This window comes from Ixodes scapularis, unplaced genomic scaffold (genome assembly GCF_016920785.2).
Source record: "Ixodes scapularis isolate PalLabHiFi unplaced genomic scaffold, ASM1692078v2 PGA_scaffold10__122_contigs__length_95168666, whole genome shotgun sequence".
In the NCBI taxonomy this organism is placed as follows: Eukaryota; Metazoa; Arthropoda; class Arachnida; order Ixodida; family Ixodidae; genus Ixodes; species Ixodes scapularis.
In genome coordinates, this window is record NW_024609836.1 from 5206422 (window position 1) to 5228374 (window position 21953).

The window sequence follows — 21953 nt, forward strand, 5'->3', positions numbered from 1 at the left end:
GTGCGGAACATTGAAGCGGTTACGATACAGAGATTCATTGAGCGTCGAATCATTTTAAAGCACGGTTTCCCAGCAGTCATTACAGGGTGATTTTAGATAAGATCGACCAAAGGGTGGCTGGTCGACATTTTTAAATCAACTGATGTTTTTATATTCCATTGTCTAGTGTCTGGTATAAATGAATCCAGACTTAGTTTTAACCAGAAAAAATATTTGGGGACACAAAAAATCGTAAGGCACGAAGAGGTGGACAGTTGCATTAACGCGCACTGATGGAGGGCGCATGTTTGAAAGTGAATAACTGAAAGGATAAAGTTAGAAAAATTTTAACACATTTCGAAAGCAAACTATGGGTAACATGCCTGCTCGAACGACAAATGGCAAAATTTGGAGGCCTGTATCTCATGAAAGAAATTAATCATTATCATATAATTTGCAGGTAGTATTCAACTTATATATGGCTATTATTTAAAAAATAACTAAAGAATCTGAGTGGTACAAAAGTCGGGATATATCTAGGCAAACATGGGAAAAAAATCACACAACAAAAATTTCCGATGCAAATAAAAAACAACAAAAAACACCACCTTCGATTTTTGTCAACTTTCAGTACCCTGTCATACTCCATTTCCGCATTCATTTCTATTAAAAACATGTTGCATTACTTTATTCAGAAAGAAGACACAACTCCCCAAAGTAGGGTCCTTTTTCAAAAACTACACCTAGCAGTGCCTTATACGAGAAGTGACTCTGAGTTCCAGTTTCATGAAACTTTTATATATTTTTCTTCAAATGAGTCCATTCATAACTATAGAAATCGTTCACACACAAAAATTGAGGAGAAACTTCTGTGTACAGAAAGCCATCGTATTACAAACTAGAGATCCGAGAAAAGGTCCTGCAGCCATCGGCCACTGGGAACTTTGTTTCCTTTATTTTCCTACGGCACTATAGGCTTCTCTTTCTCATCTCTCTCTCGAATATATAGCCCTAACTTATATCTAGGAAAAAATCATATTCAAGCATTTCCTTTTTGCGTGATAGTGTTCTGTGGCTAGCAACGATCATTTCTCGCAAAGATCACGATTATGGTACAATAGTTGACGGAAGTAGCAGACGACACTCGTCGCTAGTTCTGGCAAAACGGCCGATACAATCTTTTTTCGCATTTCCCCACACGCTGTCAAGAAAGGGGGGGTTGCTTCAATATATGGATTCCTGTTTCCTGAGCAGTCGTGTCCATCCCCCTTGCTGGCGATAATATCAGGCACAAAGAGGCACACCGACAGAGAGCAGAACACCTAAGTACTCGAGCCCCGCCTGAATAAAATGGAGCGTAAACACTGTCGCCACCCTAGGAAAGGTTAACATGGCGACAGTGTTTACGTTTTAGGTAAGGAAAAGCATGGCGTGTGGTATGAGCCTCACACGAGGTGCAAGGTGAGCCCCGAGAGCGTGTCTGCTGCCCTAGAGTACTTCACGAAAGACGAGCTACAATGTTCGCGCCAAAGTCCCAACCAGAAGGACGTCATCTCTGTCATGCACAACAGGGAGAAAACGTTTGTGCCAAAGCGCTTCCTGACGCGCTCAATCCGAGAGGCCTTTCGTGCATACAAAGACAAGCATCCTGATTCCGGCGTTGGGTTAACAAAATTTTATTCCTTGCACCCCAGATGGGTCCAATGTATTCCACACCAGGAAGTGTGCGTTTGTGTGCGCTGCGCCGATGATTACCCTTGTATTGCCGCTGTAGAGAACGTTACAGGCTCAACATTCAACACTGGTGAAATGAACTCAGCATTTCTGTGCGATCCACTAACAAGTTTGCGTCTTTAAGGAGACCGTGATCACTGCCCAAAAGGCCCAGTTTCTTACACTCGAGGAACTTCATATCCCAGAGGCTGAAGAGATTGTGCTTACAGCATGGGCATCCGGCGACCTTTTAAGAAAAAAAAAAAAACATTGGATGTTGAGATTTTTTTAAAAGTTGTTCAAGTAATGGTTGAAAGATTGATATTTCACAACCATATCCGACACATGCAAGATAAAGTGATCTACGGTGAAAAGCAGCTGCATGCAACGTGGGAGCATTGTCTTTCATTTTGACATTGCTGAAAACTGGACCATAGTGCTTCCTCACAAAGTTAAAGCATACCACTGAAGAAAAAAAAAGTTACGATATTTACATGTGTTGTGACGACAAGAACATCTACAAACGGCGTTGCTATCATCAGTGAGGACCTGTGTGACAATGTCGCTCTCACGTGCTTGGCTCTAGAAAAAGTGAGAGTGAAGACAATGTTGCGGTATACTCAGACGTGACGCACGTAAGTGACGGGGCTGCCAGTCATTTTAAGAATCGCTGCCAGCTTCACCAGTTTGCACAGAAGGATTGCCCACAAGCCTAGTGGTTATTTTCTGCATCTGGACATGAGAAAATGCATGCGACGGGGCTGGCGGACTTGTGAAGCACCAGGCCACGCTGAACAACCTGAGAGAACATTCAATAAACGGAATTCACACGCCCAGGACAATGGTGAGCATTCTATTTGAGAAACTGGGTGCATCTTGCGTATCTGCACGAAAATTAGCTTGTTCGGTGTGGTCAACAAAAAAAGAAAAGAGTGGCTGACGGTGCGCCCCTTTCCTGGCATTCAGTCTTGGCACGCGTGGCGGCTGTGCAAGTCATCAACAGAAGGAACCTGTGACATATATGTAGCACGGACAGTCGAATCTGGTTAGAAGAAACTTTATTAAATGGGTACATCGAGGAAAGCCTTAGTGTAAAGTGCCGAATTTGTGGCCCCAAGGACTGCTGTTTTTGAATGCGGGGACATCTTATTTACCACAGTTTTCTTCGCGGGGTATTTAACCTACTATTTTACTTGGTGATAGCTTATAATCTTTATCTGATCACCTTACGAGAATCACAAAACATTATCGTCCTGCAGGATAAAATTTTTCGGCTGGCCACGATCCATTCATACACCGAGAGTATCTTACAGTCTGGCGCGGTGGCACCGCTCACCTGAAATGGTTTGTCTACGGAAATACATAACTAACCTAAACAACTTTAGTATTCTATCTTTATTTGTGTGTGTGGAAGTAAAGTTGTTTCTTTTATATTAAATATAGATTATATCAGAAAGTAAAACTTCACACTGCATCATCTTTTCTCGAATCACTAGTCTCTAATATGGTACCTCTTTGTACGCAGTATGTAAAATGCTATATATAGTTTCTCCTCACTTCTAGTCTGTGACCGATTGCTCTAGTTGTCAGTGACCATATCTGAATAAAAATATGTGAAAGGTGTGTTTTAGTTTACCGAAACTGGATCTCAGAGTCACTTGTCGTATTGGGCACTGCTAAATGTAAGCTTTGAAAAAGGACCCTAGTTTGGGGAGTTGTGTCTTCTTTCTCAATAAAATAATGCGACATGTTTTTAATAGAAATGAATGCCAAAATAGACCATAGCAGGGTACTCAAATTTTTAAGAAGTCGAAGGTGGTGCCTTTTTTTTTTTTTTCATTTGCATTAGATATTTTCGATGCTTGATTTTTTTTTCCATGTTTGCCTAAATATATCCCGACAATCGTGTCACTCAGATACTGCATTTATTTTTTTAAATAATAGCCATATATAAGGAGAATACTATTTACAAATTATATAATAATGATTAAATTATATCACAAGATACAGGCCTCCAAATTTTGCCATTTGTTATTTGAGCAGGCATGTTTGGCAATATTTAGAAAAATAAATAAAATTTAAATAAATATTATAACCTTATATTACAGTAAACTTTCGTTAATTCGACCTCGACGGGACCTTGAAATTTGGTTGAATTATCCGAATGATTGAATTAAAAAAGGACATAAAAACGGTTAAAATTAAACTTTCTTTTATTGTCCAAAGTACTCACAGATGATCTGCTAAAACTGCGCTTAAAACGCGTGTCCAAAAGCATGCTCCGGAAAGCAACGTAACTAAATGCCACGTTCCTAAAAAATCGCGCACTAAAAAAAAAAGAAAGCTTGACGAGTCGATTTTGGTGCTGGGCCGCACCGTCCGCAACAAAGAAAAATAACAAAAAAAAGGAAAAGAGAACTCGCATTTTCCGGCCTGCAAGATGGACCGCACGCGCTGCTACAGACAAGCGCTCTGAGAGCGCGCGCTCAGAAAGCTTTTACGAGCCGACTGGCGCCAGTCGACCAGATTGTCGGCGGCAGAAAAAATTAACAAAAAAAAATGACTGCATCTCCACGTGGTGATTGATGTTGATTGGGGTGAAGCTCTGGTGGTGCTGATGATAGATTTTGTTCATAGGTAGTGCTGATGGTGCTGATTTCTTTTTATTGCTCATAGGTAGTGCTGAGTTCCGGGTTGCGTTTCAACTTCATTATTACTGCTTTATGGTCAGTGAAATGCAGAGCCAGTGGTTCTTTTAGCGGATCAGCTTGGATCCGCTAGAGGCCGTGGGAACGCATCTACACCGCTTAAGTCAACGGTCCATGTCAGAAAGAGAATGTGTCGTGTGGAACGTGGTTATATACGCATTTGAGCATTTGACCGCAGCACCCTCTCGTCTAAAAACGTTGAGCCAATGCAGGCAAACTTTAACACGATTATATACGCATTTGACCGCAGTGCCCTCTCCTTTATAGACGTTGAGAGGCCAGATGCAACATTTCATCCATGACATCCCAGCTTTTGAGTTGCTACCACATCTCAGAGCCACCTACTCGTCCTGCAGTCGTGGCCCAGTGGTTAAGGCGATGGACTACAAATCCATCGGTGTCTCCCCGCACAGGTTCAAATCCTGTCGACTGCGCAAACATTTTTTCTTTTTTTTTTTAAGAAGACAGAGGGGATGGCAATGATGTGAGCACGGACGCCGGACAAGGCTAGACCCTAAGGAGCTTCGCCCCTAAAAAGGAAAAGAGAATTTGCACTTTCCGGCGCGCGCGCAAGATGGATCACACACGATGCTGCAGACAAGCGCTTTGAGAGCGCGCGCTGTCTCCGCGCCCGACCACGTGCTATGTTCTCCGCGTTACTCCAAGCCAGATGGGTTGCGCTGGCTCGTGCCATTCGCTACGGTCCATCTCAACGGCGTAGAGGAGCAGGCGCATACTTGCGCACGTTCGGCTTTGCAGCGAAGGGCCCGTGTTTCACCCTACGTTGGTGGTTTTTCTGCCGTGGTGCCGTGCAATGAGAGCCCGCGCGCATTCGCTCAAAACGAATTATTTGATCCGGTGTCTTTCCGAGTTTTAACTATCAAACTTTTCCTCCCATAGAAATATATGGGCGCTCGCCGGGACTTTTGAACACTTTTCCTCTCTCCAAATATTTTTTTTTCTGGCCAAAACTAAATGTGAATTTGTTTATACCAGACACCAGAAAATAGCATAGAAAAACATCAGTTGATTTAAAAATGTTGACCAAGCACCCTTTGGTCCATCTTATCTGAAATCACCCTATAACCGATCGCGGCACTCCGATGATGGCACGCTCGACTTGAACGTATCTTCAGCACCGTGGCATCCAGCACTCACCTACGACAGCCTACCATCCTGTTGCGAATGGCCTCTGCGAACAAGCGGACAAGACGCTCGAGCAGATGATCAATTTGACAACAGCCGGAGGCGACAAGTGGGCCGACGTCCTTCCCTACATAGTCTTCTGCTATAATACTCGATTCCAGGACACCGTTCGTCAGTCACCTTTTTTCCTAGTCTACGGCCGTGACCCTGCGTTCCCCCTTGATGTTGTTTATGACCGCCAGGAGCTCGCTGAACTACGTGATGCGTCGGACTATTCGGTCGTTGTTCAGGAGAGACTGAACCAAGCTCGGAAACTGGCCGCCAAGCCCATCAAGCTCGCTCCACAAAAACAAAAGAGCTACCTGGACAGGGGAAGGAGAGAAGGGCCAGCTCGTGTTGTTCAAGACACCCCCCGTGGGGCTCAAGGCAACCCGACGGTTCTCTGGCCCCGAATTGTGAGCCGGCTCTCCCCTGGGAACTACGAGATTGAACTCATGGACGGTAATGGTTGCGACGCAGTGCACGTGGAGAAACTGAAGCCGTATCTTACACCAATCGCTGAATTTGCACAGCCTCCACCCGAGGACTGAACTTGCGGAATTTATAGTGTGTGCACTATAAATTACGCAAGTTCAGCAATATAAATTCCTCAAATTTCGGCGGGAAAATGGGCGTACTGGGTAGACTACAAAAGCGCGGCAACGTCTTCCGTCAGTTTGGGCACGACAGCGAGCTGAGAATGCCGTCCCACTTCGTACCACAGGTCTGTAACTCATCTTCTTATCGTGGTAGGAATGTTTCGTGTGATAGCGGTGTTCTGCCCTCACAAAAGCAATCAGCGTTTTCGCCTTGCTCCAACCAGAATAATTGCCTGTATAAAAAGACTTCTTTTGCTCTGCGGTGAAATTGAAACGAACCCGGGCCCCTTTCCTTCTGATACGAGTGAAAACCATGAGCAAATTTTTGTCATGTTCACCAAGTTGACGAAGGGTCAATCAGCCATTCTAAATGAGATCAAGTTTCTACAACACAGAAAGAATCAAACTGACAAAGTACTGGGAGCTTTAAGGCAATACAGTGGTTCTAAAAGGGAACATTTTATTTTTGCAGCTATTCTATTGAAAATCACTGCATATGTGTTTCTTCTTCCTCCATTCAAATATGAAATAATTTTTAAAATATCACAATTAGCTTAAGTTATAAAAAATAGCATTGCATAATTTGGTAATTTTTACGGGTCGTTAAGGCCATTTTCAACAAAAAATATTTTTTTATTAATGTAGATGCATAGCTAAAGGTCTGCCATGCATTATAAAGCTATATAAATTTTCACAAAATTACATTATTATATAAAAATTGGCTAATTATGCCAATTATGACATTAATAAGGTCACATTATTTATCAAAATTTTTTTTGGCACTCTAGACTGTAAAAAAAATAGCTTTCCTCCGTAGTCCAGTCCTTTTTTAATAAAACGGTATAAAATTTCCAAAATGCTACGATAAAAACTTTATGAAAACCCCCGCAAGGGACAAAAAACACGAAGATGAGAAAATCAAAGTTAAAGTTTTGACACTGAACACAGAAAATTGTGTGAAGAATGATACACAATAATTGTCATCAAGGTGTAGTGTAAGGCTTCCTGAACAACTTGACATAAAAAATTACGTAATCCATTCGTGGAAGATTAGAAAAAAAATATGAAAGTAAAGAATGAGTGAAATATTGATAAAATCACATTGGGAGGAAGTGGGTTCTCCAAAAATAATTTTTGTTTATTGGTATATCAGATTTTTCAGCATAGGCATGCAGTTTACTATAATGATTCCGTAACTGCCCTATCAGATTTCAGATATCTCTCCTTTGTCAAAAGTTATCAACAATATAAAATATTAATTAGCTAATTTCAGCATGGGCTTTAAAAAACCTTATTAAAATTTTAATGCAAAAAAAGTATCAATTGCTTTCTAAAGAAATGCCATACAAGCTAAAGCTATTTTTATTTCTTCAATACAATATAATGTAAAAGAATTAAAGTGAACAAAAGTCATATAATAGAGGCTATAAGAATGTCTAATAATGAAATGCCAGTTCTATATACCTAAAAAATATCAAAATAAAAGTAGCTTTAGCTTGTGGTCTAGTCGATTCCAAAGAAAATTGTACAGAGTTTATGAAAATCGATTGGGCACAAGTGAATCAAAAGCCTATGCTGGAAAAAACAAAGCTGGGATAATAGACTTTGAAATTTGGATGCAACAACTGGTTAGCCCTGAGGGCTAACCAATTGCTGCAATTGTTTTTTTTTCCCCTAGGCATCGGCGAAGTTGTCGAACACGAACTTGATCCAGTCGCTTCCACCAGTGGTAGAGCGACTTGTGACATCGGCGAAGTAGAAGGTTTTCGTCGATGCGGAGGTCTAGCCACGTCTCCTCTTTCTGTTTAGTCTCTGCGTGTTGACTTTCAAACAGGAACCGTCAAAGCGCGCAGAACGAAACAAAGAACAATGGCGCAGAAAAAAGCAAAGCTAAATAAAGAGGAGGTATCAAAATATTTACACGAACGATGCGAAGAAGACAGGGAACATACGAAATACTAGGAAGCACAAAGAAAGCACTGAAAATATCGATATTCTGATATTCGCTTCGAGATCGAACCGTGTCGCCACCGTGCGGCCGAAATGGGAAACGCGCGAAAGCGGGGATACCGCCGTGCGTCGTCTGCTACGGGCGCACGCTCAGAGCATGGATCTCGACGACGCAAGCCCGTTTCAGGCTGAGCTTGACATTCCTTATTAAATATTTTATGTTTTTGTTGCCGTTTCTTCTTACTAAGGGTTGTCTTGTATCGTTTCCCATGCGTAGAAATTCAGCAAAGCGATTATTATGAAGTCGGAAGCTTCGATAAGCTGGTCCCACATATTTTTGTTACCTCGCACAAACCGTGGCTTCCATAAAGCATTGAATGTCGAGTGGGTCTGTGGTTTGATTCGAAAATTAACCCGACTAATCGCTATCCCTTTAATAGACTAATCAATCAATAAATCCGTATGTTGATTTTTTGCCGGTAATATTGCGTGAAAGGCGTTAAAACTGCACATTTTTTTACTGGTTTTACTATGTCATAAATGGCAAATCGCATTCCCATTCTAAACTTCACTGACTCCTACAGAAATATGAACACGGGAAGCCTTTTAAAGTGAAGTATTTTTTTAAAGTTATAATTTAAACAGTATAATCACCCTCGGTGAAATGACAAGCACGCTGAAGTGGTTTACCGTGCAAGCCTGTGTCACAAAAGAAATAAAGACGTCAAAAATATTAAAGCAGGCATTTTTTTACTCCTTGCTGACTTTCTCCAGCAAAAGACTCCAATTAACTGGCAAAAATAAAATGCAATTAAAGCATTACTTGAATAATCTAAACGTTAATCAATGAACTGCCCAGTCCCGATATACGTTAGGTGAGGGCGGAGGGTGATCGGAAAGTCTCGTGAAGGGCCCTCATCAGTAAAAGAGTGTCACTGCGGCCGATGCTGTTTGTGTCGTGGTGCGCGTCGTCGTTTGTTAGGGTTGCAGTCTACTGTGTTTGAATACAAGATTATTTAGCCAGAAATTTATAGCATTAGCCTCTTGACATCCGCGGCCCTCACCAAGAAAATTGAAGCGGGTAAACCCACCCTACCGAGAACAACATTTAATAACAGGAACATTGCTGCATTGCTCCGTTACAGTCGTTGATTACAGTCACGGAAAATATATTAGAACAGTTTGTTTCACTTGCTTCCGTGCAGTTTGCAGGGGGGCTATGTTTGACAAATGTTTCGTTTTTTCTGAAAAGAAACGTAAGTGACAGAAGTGATGATATCGCGTCTGATTGGTTAGAAGTTCAAATGACGAAAAAGGGAACTTTCATCATTTGAGCCTCTAACCAATCAAACACGCTATTGTCACTTCCGTCACTTCCGTTTCTTTTTAGGAGAAACAAAACACTTGTCAAACATAGCCCCCCAGATCTTAACTAGAAGAGACACACTCTCCTCATCGCAACGCAGTAGATTTGTTCAGACTCCAAAAAAACTTACCCACACTATGGCACAGTAAAAGGGCAGAGGAACTCAATAGCATGGTAATTTTCAATACAGCGCTAACTTATCTTCATTTTAAATATTTATATTACTGCAAAAGCTAGAAGTTAAAAACAAAAAGCATAGAAGCTGCGATTTCACAGCCCACAGTACCAGTATTATGTTATGTGGGTTGGGATTGATTGTTTCTTTTTTTCTTTTTTTTCATTCCCACATTGAAGAACCGATATATCCATTTTAAAAGGAACAAATATTTAACATAAACGCTCCAGTTAAGCCGGAGACAGGCATCAGTCGAAGTGATGCATGCTTTCCAACGTCTGCCTAGAGCAGACGACGCACCCACAGAAGCGATTATATATATTTAGGCCGCACGCTGGCAACACGATTCGATCTTCACTGAAGCACCAAACAGTAACCGCATCCTTTTCCGCTAGAATTGTTTTCCCACCGATAGTATGCGACAAAATAAACGCAAGAATCTACGCCGTCTCGTGCGCGGACGTGGAGAGTCTATGGGGCGGCCGTTCTCCTATCCCCGCTCTGATGATGATGATAGCGCGACCGCAGCACCACCTCTAGGTCGATCTGGAGGCCAATAGAAAGTGGAGAAATCCGAATGTAACGTGCGTCTCGAACGGCGAAGCGAGGAAAAGCAGACGACGCGGGAGCCCGCTGAGCGACTTGGACGTCGTGCCGAGGAAGCCAGGAGAGGAGGCGCGCATCTTGGCCAATGAGAGAGCTGCGCCTCGGAGGAGCGCGTATTTTGCGCAATCAGCGCCTCTCTTGCGCTAGTGACGGCCTTCCGTCTGGCATCGATGACGCCACGGCCTTGAGGGGTACGCCGCTTTGGAGAGCGGGAAAACTAAGCGTGGGAAACCAGCTTTCGAACAAGACCAAGATAGCTGCAATCGGTTGAGCCGTTGCACGAGCTCAGACGGCTTGAACTTTGTTGACATTTCAGAGTTTAGGCCTCAAGTCGGGTCTGTCAACACTTGCAAGTTGTCATTATTTTCCTATTTAGAGATCGAATTGAGCATTTATATTTTGTGAGGACGTCACTCACCCGTGAACAAGGGACCGAACTGATCCCGAAACGTCGGGTAAATGTTTATTAAATTTTTGGTTAGAGTCCCTATTTTTCGCTTCATGTCTACACCTAACCAGGCAGAGGGCTGCCGAACGTTTACCTACAGGACGTACTCTGGACTATATAGACCTCAAAATCGTGGATTTTGAAAAGTGGCATTTTTCGCTATATTTTTTTATATTTTAAGTCTCCCCTTAAAGTCCCGGATTCAAGAAATTAAGGGCGAATGCGCTGGCATTAAACAAGTGAAGGAGGAGGTGGAGAGGTTTCGGCGTTGACCGAACAAAACGCTACTAACCTTGATTTTTAAACACAAAGGTGTGAGCACCTCGAGAACCAGTCAAGGCGAAATAACCTCCTACTTACAACATCCCTGACGTTTCCGGCAAATCTTGGAGTCAGTCAGAAGAAAAAGCTATAAACTTTTGTGCAAGCAAGCTGGGAGTTCAGCTTCCTCCCCCAGCAATAGAAGGCGCTCACAGAATAGGGCCCCACCGCGGGAATGGAGAGAACCCTCGTCCGATAATAATAAAATTCAGCTCTTAAAAGGAGAGAGAACTTGCTTTTTCGAAGGCACCCGCTCTTAAGGGCACTGTGTTTCGTCTCAGTGAGGATTTCTCCCCAGACACACATACTGCAAGGACAGCGCTACTGTCGTTTGGAAAAAAGTCCGGGGAGAGAATTTAAGCTACGCCATGACAAACTTTTTATTGGAAACAGTCAATACAGACTTGACAGGTCATCTAACTCTGTGCAGCCTACGCAAACCTAACATCGAAGCAATGTGCACACCTGTACGAGCCGCTCTAATTCGATGTCTTTTCTTCTGATCAATGCAAAGAGCGCTTATTTTAAGCAAGACAGTCTGTGCTCTCTCATGCATACATGTTTTGCAAACGTGGTTATTTTAACTGAGTTAAACTCTAGTATAATGAATTCTGAGCTGAGTGCTCTGACCTCTTACAATATATTCACATATGATAGGCAGGGAAAGAGGGGAGTGCTCATCTCTTTGAAAGTTCTTCAATCTGACATTGTGTCTGACCTGGAAGCTGTCTGTATGAGCACTCCAACTACTCCCCTCCTTGTGCTGGCTTGTTATAAACCACCTGGCACTACCAACTTTAATACCTTACTTAATGAACATTTACAAACCCTAGTACCAATTTCCTATGGATACAGTTATACTTGCCGGTGATTTTAACTATACTCCGTTTTACCTTATGTTGTACCGCAGACAAGGCTAGAAGCGCGAGCTCATAGCATTGGGAGCTACTCCTAACGCACGAGAGCTTGTGCTGCCGCGATGTGCCCTAGAGCAAGGAGCTCGCGCTTTTAGCCTTTCCTGCGGTACATCATAAGGTGAAACAGAGCATATCCTGATATCGAGTGGCCTACAGTTCCCGTGTACGAAACGGCTTTTTACGGATCCTCAGTGTCTACTTCAGGCAGAGAGTTTGTTAACGTAACCGCCTCATTTTCGTTATCGCAAGTAGTAAACCAGCCAACGCGGGGGCCAGCTGTACTTGACCTCTTTTTTATTAATAACCCAGAACTCGTCAGTAAAAGTTCATATCTAGAAGCGCTTAGTGACCACACTCCAGTTAACGTCCAACTTTCAATTCCTCCGCTACGTCAAACGCGATTTAAAAAGACCATCTTTTCTTATCCAAGGGCAAATAAAGACGCAATTCATGAATGCATGTCTCATTTCGCAGCCACTTTTTTCGATGAATTTGAAAATAGAACCGTTGAAGAAAATTGGAAACTCATTAAGGGGGCTTTGGTCCAGTCATTAAATAAATCTGTTCCCAGGATTTCAATACAGTCTAGCCCCCAGAAGCCTGGGTCCTCTGCTACACTAAGAAAGCTTCTAAGGAAAAAGAAATGTTTTTTTGGAGCCGCCAAGTAATCAGGGTCTTCTGACAGATGGACGAAATATCATGAATGTGCTTCAAGATACAAGTATGAGGTAGAAATATCTAAGCAGAAGTATTTCAATTACCATCTTCAAAATCTTCTAAACACTAACCCTCAAAAGTTCTGGCGAATTATAGACTATAGCGCACCCTGGGCGGCACCATTTTTTCGACAGCAGCGCCCTCTCCATACATCCGGGAAATTCAGCGGGTTCGGCGGGGTAAAACGTGAGAGAGGGCACGCGCCCGACTCCGCTAGCAGACGACAAAACGGGAGGTAGCCATTCTCCATCTTTGGGCTGTATCGGCGGGCTGTACAGAACATCGAACTCTCACTCGTGGCTGCCGTTGTGAAGTGGTTTGCGTTCTTAGAATAGTTATGGCTATTCCAAAATCAGCCTAGAGCTCTCTGTTGTTCTATTTTGCTAAATGATCAACTAGCATATCTTTTTTCCGTTGCTTAAATAGCAGTTGAGTCAGCCGGCAGTACTGCGTGTATTGTGGCAAGAGAGCACATTTCTATTTCTTATTTCAGACTTCCACTCACGGTCGCTAAAGGCCTACACCAGTATGAACTTCGTATAGTGAAAAAGGTACAGCAACCGGATTTACTTTTCGCCGGAGAGACCGGCCAATCTGACACAGTTTCCCCTATTTTTTTTTTATTCGCACCCAGGTAAGAGCGCAATTCGTTAGTCTTTTTATCTAGCATAGTATTACACGATAACTGGCATACCAAAATCTGCGCATTTGCGCTTGAAATTTCCCAAATGACACGATTTTAAACAGAGTTTGTACGCCAGCCAGATGCTAGGTACAGTCCACTCGGCGGAGCAGACGACATGCGGGTGAGAGGGGGAGGGCATTTTTTCTCTTTTTCCCCTCTCTGCTATGACCCTAATGGAACGGTCTATACAAACTCCCAAAAGCTCTCTACCAACCAAATTTACCGATTCTGACAGAAATGACCCAACGGAATCCCAGGCGTCTGAGACTTTGAGCCGTGTTTTTTCTAGCACGTTCACGGAGGAAATATTTCCGTTGCCTTCGCTGCCCTCTTCACACAAAATTGTCGATGAAATGGCTAGGTTTGATATCTCACCGACTGGTATTGAAAAATTGATAAACAATCTCCCCTTCGATTCCGCCCCTGGTCCTGACGGAATCTCAACCAAACTTTTGAAACTAACAAATGAAGTGTCGTGTGCTGTATTATCCAGTTTGTTTAATCAGTCTCTTAATTCCGGTGATGTTCCAGCTGACTGGAGACATGCTAAAATAACTCCAGTGTTCAAAAACATATCTAAAATGTGTTTAACAAATTACAGACCCACTTCCTTGACTAGCCTGCCTAGTAAACTGATGAAACATGTCATATTTTCACAGATAATGAATCACCTTTCTCGCAATAATCAACTGTTTTTTAACCAGCACGGTTACCGGCAGTCCCTTTCATGTGAATCACAGCTCTTTGAATTAACTACTTACATTCATAGAAGCTTACAGGCCAGGACAGATATCCATGCCATCTTCATCGATTTTTCCAAAACATTTGATCAAGTTCCCCCCATTGCCGGCTAACTCAAAAACTTTTCTCCTTCCGTATTGAAGAAGGCGTTACAAGATGGGTAGAATCATTTTCAACATCTAGAACGCAGCATGTTTCTCTTCATAATCAGGCCTCTTCATCAATGCTCAGGTGTACCACAGGGAACCATGCTGGGACCATTGTTATTTCTGTTTTATATTAATGATCTGCCTAATTGTATTAACTTCAAGATTGTTTGCTAATGACTGTGTTGTATATGCTAGAATTACCGTATTTATTTGAATATAAGGCGAGGTTTTTTTCCAAAATCCGTAGTCTCAAAGTCATACCCCGCCTTATATTTGAAGCTCAGTATAGCAATATGACGATTTTTTTTCTTTTTCTTGGGTCCTTCAACTGCCCCCTCGCCTTATAATCGTGACCGCCTTATGTCCGAATAAATACGGTACTAATATAGCAGATTGTATTTCCTTGGAAGATAACCTTTTTAGCATTGAGTCTTGGTGTCGGAAATGGCAGATGGAAATTAACGTTCACAAAACTAAGTTCATGGTATTCAGAACTAAACAAGTTCCCTCTATATTCAATTACACTTTATTTAACGCCAGCGTAGAAAAAGTTATGAATTATAAATACCTAGGAGTTTTTCTAACCAGTAGCCTTTCTTGGGAATATCACATCAATCATATAGCCGCTAAAGCTAACAAATCTCTTCGTCATACTTTATATCTCACATCTGAAGAAACTAAACTTGTAGCTTATAACTAGGGCTCCGTGTTTTCGGAGTTTCTTTTTCGTCGAATTCGAAGGGTGTTTTTCGGAGTTTATTTTTTGCCGAAGATTCGGAGTTTATATTTTCTAAATTTCCAATTCTCCGAAATTCGGAGCTTAATTTCGCTGTGTTTTCTATTAAAAATAAATAAATAATTAATAACCGAATGTAAACGTATGCCAGATAAAAAAGAAAACGCGCTTGTATCAATTGAAATATCTTGAGTTGAATTTGGCATTGGTGCCATTGCCATTGGCAATACTAATTTATCCACAACAAAAGTCACACACAAGTGGCGCTTCGATAAATGCCGATACCCTAAAATCAATGAACTCTCGGAGGTAGTCGCTAGGATGCTCGTAGTCATCCCATCCTATTCCATCAATCTAGCCCGCGCGAGGTGGAGTGGTTAAAGGCCGACGTACAAGCCCGGTTTTCTGCAGGTAAGATAATCCTCTTCGCGCTGTCCTCTCCTAAGCTGCGAGGGGAGCCAAGTTGGGGCAAGGTAAAAACTGGAGAGGATATAGGAAAGGGGAGCAAGAGTGGAAAACGCGAATTTAACCTTTAAGGAGGTAATAGAGAGTGCCCTTCTCTTCCCAATTTTATACAATCCCTATGGCTTTCACTCCTACTTAAGCATACCCTTTCCTTCCATCACAAATCGCATGGCCCAAACCAAAAGACTGGCTTTTGTCTTGACCCGAATGTACAACGAACGACCTGAATCGACCTTGAAGAGACAAGCGGCAAGAACCCTTTTGACAACGGTGCTGGTCAAACTGTAAAAAAAAAAGTTTTTTTTTCTTTTGACGGGGGAGTGTGGCATTGACATATAAATATTCGGAGTTTATCGGATAAATCCGAATTGACCAAAATTTTACCAGCGAGTGTTTTTCCGAGTTTTTCGGATTTGTCCGAAAACACGGAGTCCTACTTATAACGCCTTAATACGCCCCATTTTAGAGTATGCTTGTGCCATTTGGAACCCCCACCAAGTCTTCCTTGAAAGAGAGTTAGAATCCATCCAAAATAAAGCTGCATGTTTCATCCTAAGGAATTATAACCACTCTGTAAGCGTTCCCTCTTTCAAGTCAATTCTCAACCTTCCTCCTCTAAGTGAACGTAGAGCTGTATGCCAACTAAAACTACTTCATAAACTTTTCTATCACTCTCCATCTCGTAAGTCTATTTATTGCTTACCTGCCTCTTCATTTCTCGCCGACTTGACCACTCCTGCAAACTTCACCTAGACATTCCAAGGACTAATATTTACGAGTTTTCACCCTTGCAGCTCGCCATTAAAAATTGGAACATGTTACCAGAAGCCGTTGTCACGATAACGGACCCTCAAAAATTTTTCGAAGCTGTTATCGGTTACCTGCACCTGTGATACGCCCATTCAATTCATTCTTTTTCTCTTATGGCATTATTGTATTGTGTTTCTTGACAATGTCCGCCCCCTTTGTTATACCCCTCGTGGGTCTTAAGGGGAACTAATAAATGAAATGAAATGAAACTTGTATATAGCATGCCTTCTCATTAAGCATTTCGTATGTACATATTTATTCACTCGCGTGCCTATCTCAGAGCACGGTATTTGTTTAGTGTTGTTTCGTTTTTGTCTCATGAAAGCGCACTGTCGGGTCGACAGTTTATGAAACTCCGGCATGTGACGAGCCGCAAAAGACGCCTCGTGCGAGCTCCGGTGCCACGCATGCGAGCGCGAGCAAAGGAGATATAAAATAAAAAAGAAGAGAGAAGTTCTGCAAGGAATCTCGGAGGTTGACGTGTCTTTCCGAGCCCACTTCTCTTAACGACCACAGCAAATCGTCACGTTCACCTTTGGGAAAGACTTAGCTACGGCATTCCTATCTACCAGAACGTTGCTCTCGAAAGCACGGCTTTGAGATGTATGTTTTACTGACGCCGAGAAGGCAGCCTGTGGGAGCACACTCATAGTAAAAAAAAAACAGACAAGGAGCTATAAAGGACAAGAACAACACAAGAGCCAAACGGCTTTTTTTACACCGCTTTGACCCCATTGGCTAGCGCATGTCCACAGCCAACGGCACCTTTTACGTCGCTGTGATGCCGTTGGATGGCCCGCGACGATCAAGCACCCGTTCGCGGGATGCGCAGCGCCACTGGGTGACCAGTCGTTGAAACTGACGCAGCAAAAGTCGAAAGCCTGTCTCGTCTGCTTGTCTTCAATGTCCCTCTTTCCTCGTCAAAAAAAAAAATAGAAACCAACATGCTCGATTTTTTACAGCAAGATTGGTGTACATGCTTTTGCCTTCGCAACTCATAAGAAGTGCTTAGGCGTACCTCGATAAAGTCGAAAGCCTGTCTTGTCTGTCTGCCTCCTGCTTTCGCATTTCGCAATTCATAAAAAGTGCTCAGCTGTACCTTGATCTTTTTGCTCCCAATTGGTGTACATGCTTTCGCCTTCGCAACTCATAACAAGTGCTTAGGTGCGCCTTGATCTTTTTGCTCCCAATTGGTGTACATGCTTTTGCCTTCGCAACTGATAAGAAGTGCTGAGGTGTACCTCAATCTCGTTGCTCCCGAGAGCACGACTTTGAGAAGTGTGTTTTATTGACGTCGAGAGGACGACACTCATAGTAAAAGAAAAACCTGAGACAAGGAGCTCAAAAAGACAAGAACAACGCCGTCTCAGGACACTCACGCTGAATCCTCCCCTGGGCCCTGTAGGCCTCCAGGTCTTCCTGGAAGACATCGGAGAAGGCCTGCTGACGCTCCCTCAGCACCGCCCGTTCCCTCTCCTCCAGCTGGTGGACCATAAGCAGGTGATCATCCTCCAGTTTCTCTGCACACGGACACAAAGAGGGTCTCGAACCCCGTATTTATACGGCAGATAAAAGCTATTATTATTAGTGTTCTTATTTTGGCCGCAACCTCCAAACCTCTGCAATGAACGAGGTAGCCATGCCGTGGCTGCTAAAGAGACACAGTGTACACACTGTGTCTGTCTGCAGACACTATCTCTGTTTGTGCCTGCAGACGGAGATTGTCGCGGAGTGGGGCAAAATCAAGGAAAAAGAAAACTTTGCTTCAAACTCTATTCTACGGCGACGGCGCAGAGAAACAATCACACTCCAGATACTCAGGATGACAAACAACATGCGCTCAACTTACAACCCTCACGTGTTCGACTACTTCATTCTTCTCTTCAACATCTGGATTGACTTTCAAGAACGTGATAAACAGAAACTACGAGGAAATTGCACAAAATACAAGAAATAGCACAAAATACAAGGAAATAGCACAAAATACAAGAAATAGCACAAAATACGAGGAAATAGCACAAAATATGAAAAAAAGCACAAAATATAAGAAATAGCACCAAATACGAGGAAATAGCACAAAATACAATACAAGAAATAGCAAAAAATACAAGCCTAGCATTTCTGTTTTTCCAAAAAGAAATGCTAGACTCTGACTGGCAACAAACGATGGGTCTGTGCCCTGTGTGGAGTCGACCCAAGACCGCTGTGTGAAACGCAGAGACAAAAACAAAACAAATTCAATTGGAGCGGTCGACAGCCGCTTACGGCGACACAAATGCAAAAAAAAAATGCGTATGTGCGCTTTAGCATGAAATAAATCTGCGAAGAACAAAAAAAAAAAAAAAGCCAAGCCTCCAAAAATTAAGACGCGGCGAAACGACAGTCGGATCGCTGCAAAAAATGCAGCCAAGTTCCGAGTGCCAGCCAGACGCCCACTCACGCTAACTATGAGGTGTTTCCGTGCTATTTATGAAAAAAAAAAGATATGCCACAGCCATGTTCTTGGCAGAAGGATTCAGCTATCAGCCAATGCCGTAGCTAATTTTCTTCCAGAAATGTGAAATTCTGAAGCAGGAGGTGCGGAGATTGCCGAGGTTTCGCTCCGCTGTTTTGCGCAGTCGTCGATTTTACACCTAAGCACGCATGTAGTAAAAAATTTTTCGACTTATTTTATGAAAGGTTTACGACACGTATGCATAATCTCAAAAATTACAATAAAATATTTCTATGCAAAAAAACAAGCTACGAAACACGTAAAATAACATCGTTTAAGGAACTATAAGATGTTTATTTCACGACAAACTACTTTGCATAAAACAATGCAACACATATTAAAACAATCGTCTTTAAGGGAGGACACGGGGATCAACTCTCGAAAAATGTAAAAAAAAGTTGATTTTTAGAAAGTTGAATATTTCACAACTGTGGGTCTTTCTCTATGCCCTCTCAAAGTTTTTTCGTTGAAAACCATCTCCAAGTGCTCTATATAATCACTTATATGAGGTCAGTTAGAATAATATTGCTTTATATCCACAAAAAATATGTTTTTCAAACCTCCGTTTCTCTGCGACGGCGCTATCGGGCACGGCCATCTTGGTATCAACGGAAAGCGCATTTCGTCATCTTTTCATTTCCCGCGTCTACCGCCTCCTCACATGCGAAGTAAGCACATAAAAAACAAAACTTCGGAAGCCTTTCGGATCGAAAGGCTTCCGAAGAAGGCATCGAGAGCTCTTCAGGCAAACGGGCAGAAGCCGAAGAAGAGCTGTGTCGAGAAGGACACGGAAGACTATAAACCTGATGCCTTCTAGAGTGAGAAACACCACTTGAAACTTGAGACCGTTTTCTCAGAATCACATTTTTTGCTTTTTGTTCTGCTCGTGAAGCTGATATCTCGGCAACCGTTTTGACTATTGTTGCTCCGTTTATATTATTACGCACTTTGAACTACACTACACATAATGACATTCTTGTTTTTTCAGAGTATACCTTTTTGTATTTATAATGTGGTCCTTCATGTGTGTGCAATTCATATCCATTCATACAAGGCGATGAAAAATTCCGACTAAAAATAATTGTGGAAAAAATTAAAAAGTCCCAGAATGCCACACTGTATGGCATTCATTTGGGAACATACTCCAAGCCCAACCAGTCTTCTATCACATTTTTTTAAATTCTGCAAGCACTCCACAAGGTTCGAAGGAGAAAAAATGCATAAGTAAAAAAATAATTGAGATATCACAGTGATATTTTGCATGTATCACCACACAGGCATTACAAACATGCATGCAAAATTTAATCAAAATCCTCTTAAAATTAAAAAAAATAATTGTCGATCTCCACGTGCTCCCTTAAGTACATTTTACGCATACACAAAAAATACTTTTTTTAGCCATTATTCTAGTTGCGTTATTAATGCAGAAATGCAGCTTATTTCTCTAAATGAAGCAAAAGTGCACCAAGATATTTTTTTTAAAAAAATGACCGCATCTCCACGTGGTGATTGATGTTGATTGGGATGAAGCTCTGGTGGTGCTTGTCTGCGTAGACGCTGAGCCGCAGCATGCTGAGCTTTTCGTTTGTTTTCATCCATGTCAGAAAGAGAATATGTGGTATGGAATGTGGTTATATATGCATTTGAGCATTCAACCGCAGCGCCCTCTCGTCTATAAACGCTGAGCCAATGCATCGAAAGTTTAACGCGATTATATACGCATTTGACCGCAGCGCCCTCTCCTCTATAGACGTTGAGCGGCTACATGCAACATTTCATCCACGACATCCTCAGCTCGAGTTATTACCACATCTCAGAGCCCCCTACTCGTCACGCAGTCGTGGTCCAGTGGTTAAGGCGATGGACTAGAAGTCCATTGGGGTCTCCTTGCACAGGTTCGAATCCTGTCGACTGCACAAACATCTCTTTTTTTTCTCTTTTTTTCATAATTTTTTTTTTTGCCCTACATAAGCACGTGAGCTCACGAGCACGATCACGAGCACCAGCAAGATCGATGTGAGCAAGGACGCCGGACGGACAAGGCTAGACCCTAAGGAGCTTTGCCCCTAGAAGTTTTTTTTCTTTTAAAATTTTCTCAAGCGTTCAGTGACTTGAACTAACTAGTGATGGCCCAACGTTGAGTAACATATGATATTTCTGAAGAGAAGAGCAACAACAAAACCTTCACTCAAATCGAGCTATAGCACGTCTTCATTCGAGGGGCTTTCCTGCTTGACGTCAACTCCAAAGAGACAATTTCTAGAACGAGAAAAGCTGTACAGCCATACTGCTCTATTATAGGGTGTAAAAAGTTAGGAGGTGTCCCTATGAAGATATTAAAGCACCTAGTTTAGCTTTACCCCCTTTTCAAAACACGTCCGAATTGAGCGTATTTTACGGAGCGGCGTTAAGGGCTGCACGTGTCTTGTATCTTAATCTGGGTGGATTCAATATTTTTCAATTATTAGTTTAATAGTTTTCAATTGAGTGTATTTTATGGAGTGATGTTAAAGGCTGCACATGAGTTATATATTGATGGATATAAAAGTTTTTGATTAATAGATTAATAGTTTTCAATTGAGTGTATTTTACGGAGTGCCGTTAAAGGCTGAACTATTTAATAATTTTCGATTATGCCCACCATGTTGGCAACTGAAATGCTATCTTAAATTTATTATAATGGTAATTCCTAAAAGTGATTCTTAACCTAGTTATATCAAACACTTCCTAAATTTTCCCGTTGGCAGGAACCGATAGTACAATGACACTTTTTCTATGCGACTCTTCACAACAAGGATTTGGCCCGCGTTTCGTGGAACACCCGCAAGTATTGCCGAGTGCTTCTCCCAAGAACACAACTTTCATGTATTTTATATTTTAGGGAAATATGCAAAACAGGGCCATTGCTCTATCGAGTGACATGGAAACACTCAACAACAAAAACCTTGTGTGGTCATCGGGTTCCATGCGTGTTCCATTGGGTACGCGTGGATACTACTTAATAAGGGTAAAGGGGGAAGTGCTTTGTGACGCACTTTCTTAACTCGTCACAAAGTAAGTTACTTCCTGTTTTGTTTGTTTGGCAGTTCCCCACAAAGACAAAGCTACTTGACTTTCTCTCCTGGATTAACAACGATGGAAGGGTTAAACCATCTCCTTCTGCACGCGCCTTGCTCGAGATACAACTAC

The 21953-nt window shown here is 42.3% G+C and overlaps 1 protein-coding gene and 1 non-coding gene across 4 annotated transcripts in view; one reads left to right on the plus strand and one right to left on the minus strand.

The window, feature by feature from the left end:
• The window catches only part of LOC120835925 (dysbindin-like), an 86941-nt gene that overhangs the window by 49553 nt on the left and 15435 nt on the right, over positions 1-21953 (minus strand). For all 3 annotated transcript variants that reach the window (XM_040205171.3, XM_040205170.2, XM_040205172.3), the window contains one exon: positions 17650-17790. In XM_040205171.3, the coding sequence (XP_040061105.1) occupies positions 17650-17790 (141 nt within the window). The remainder of the gene's footprint in view (positions 1-17649; positions 17791-21953) is intronic.
• On the plus strand, positions 4753-4834 carry Trnac-aca. Its single transcript has one exon. It is a non-coding gene; the product is annotated as a tRNA-Cys (tRNA).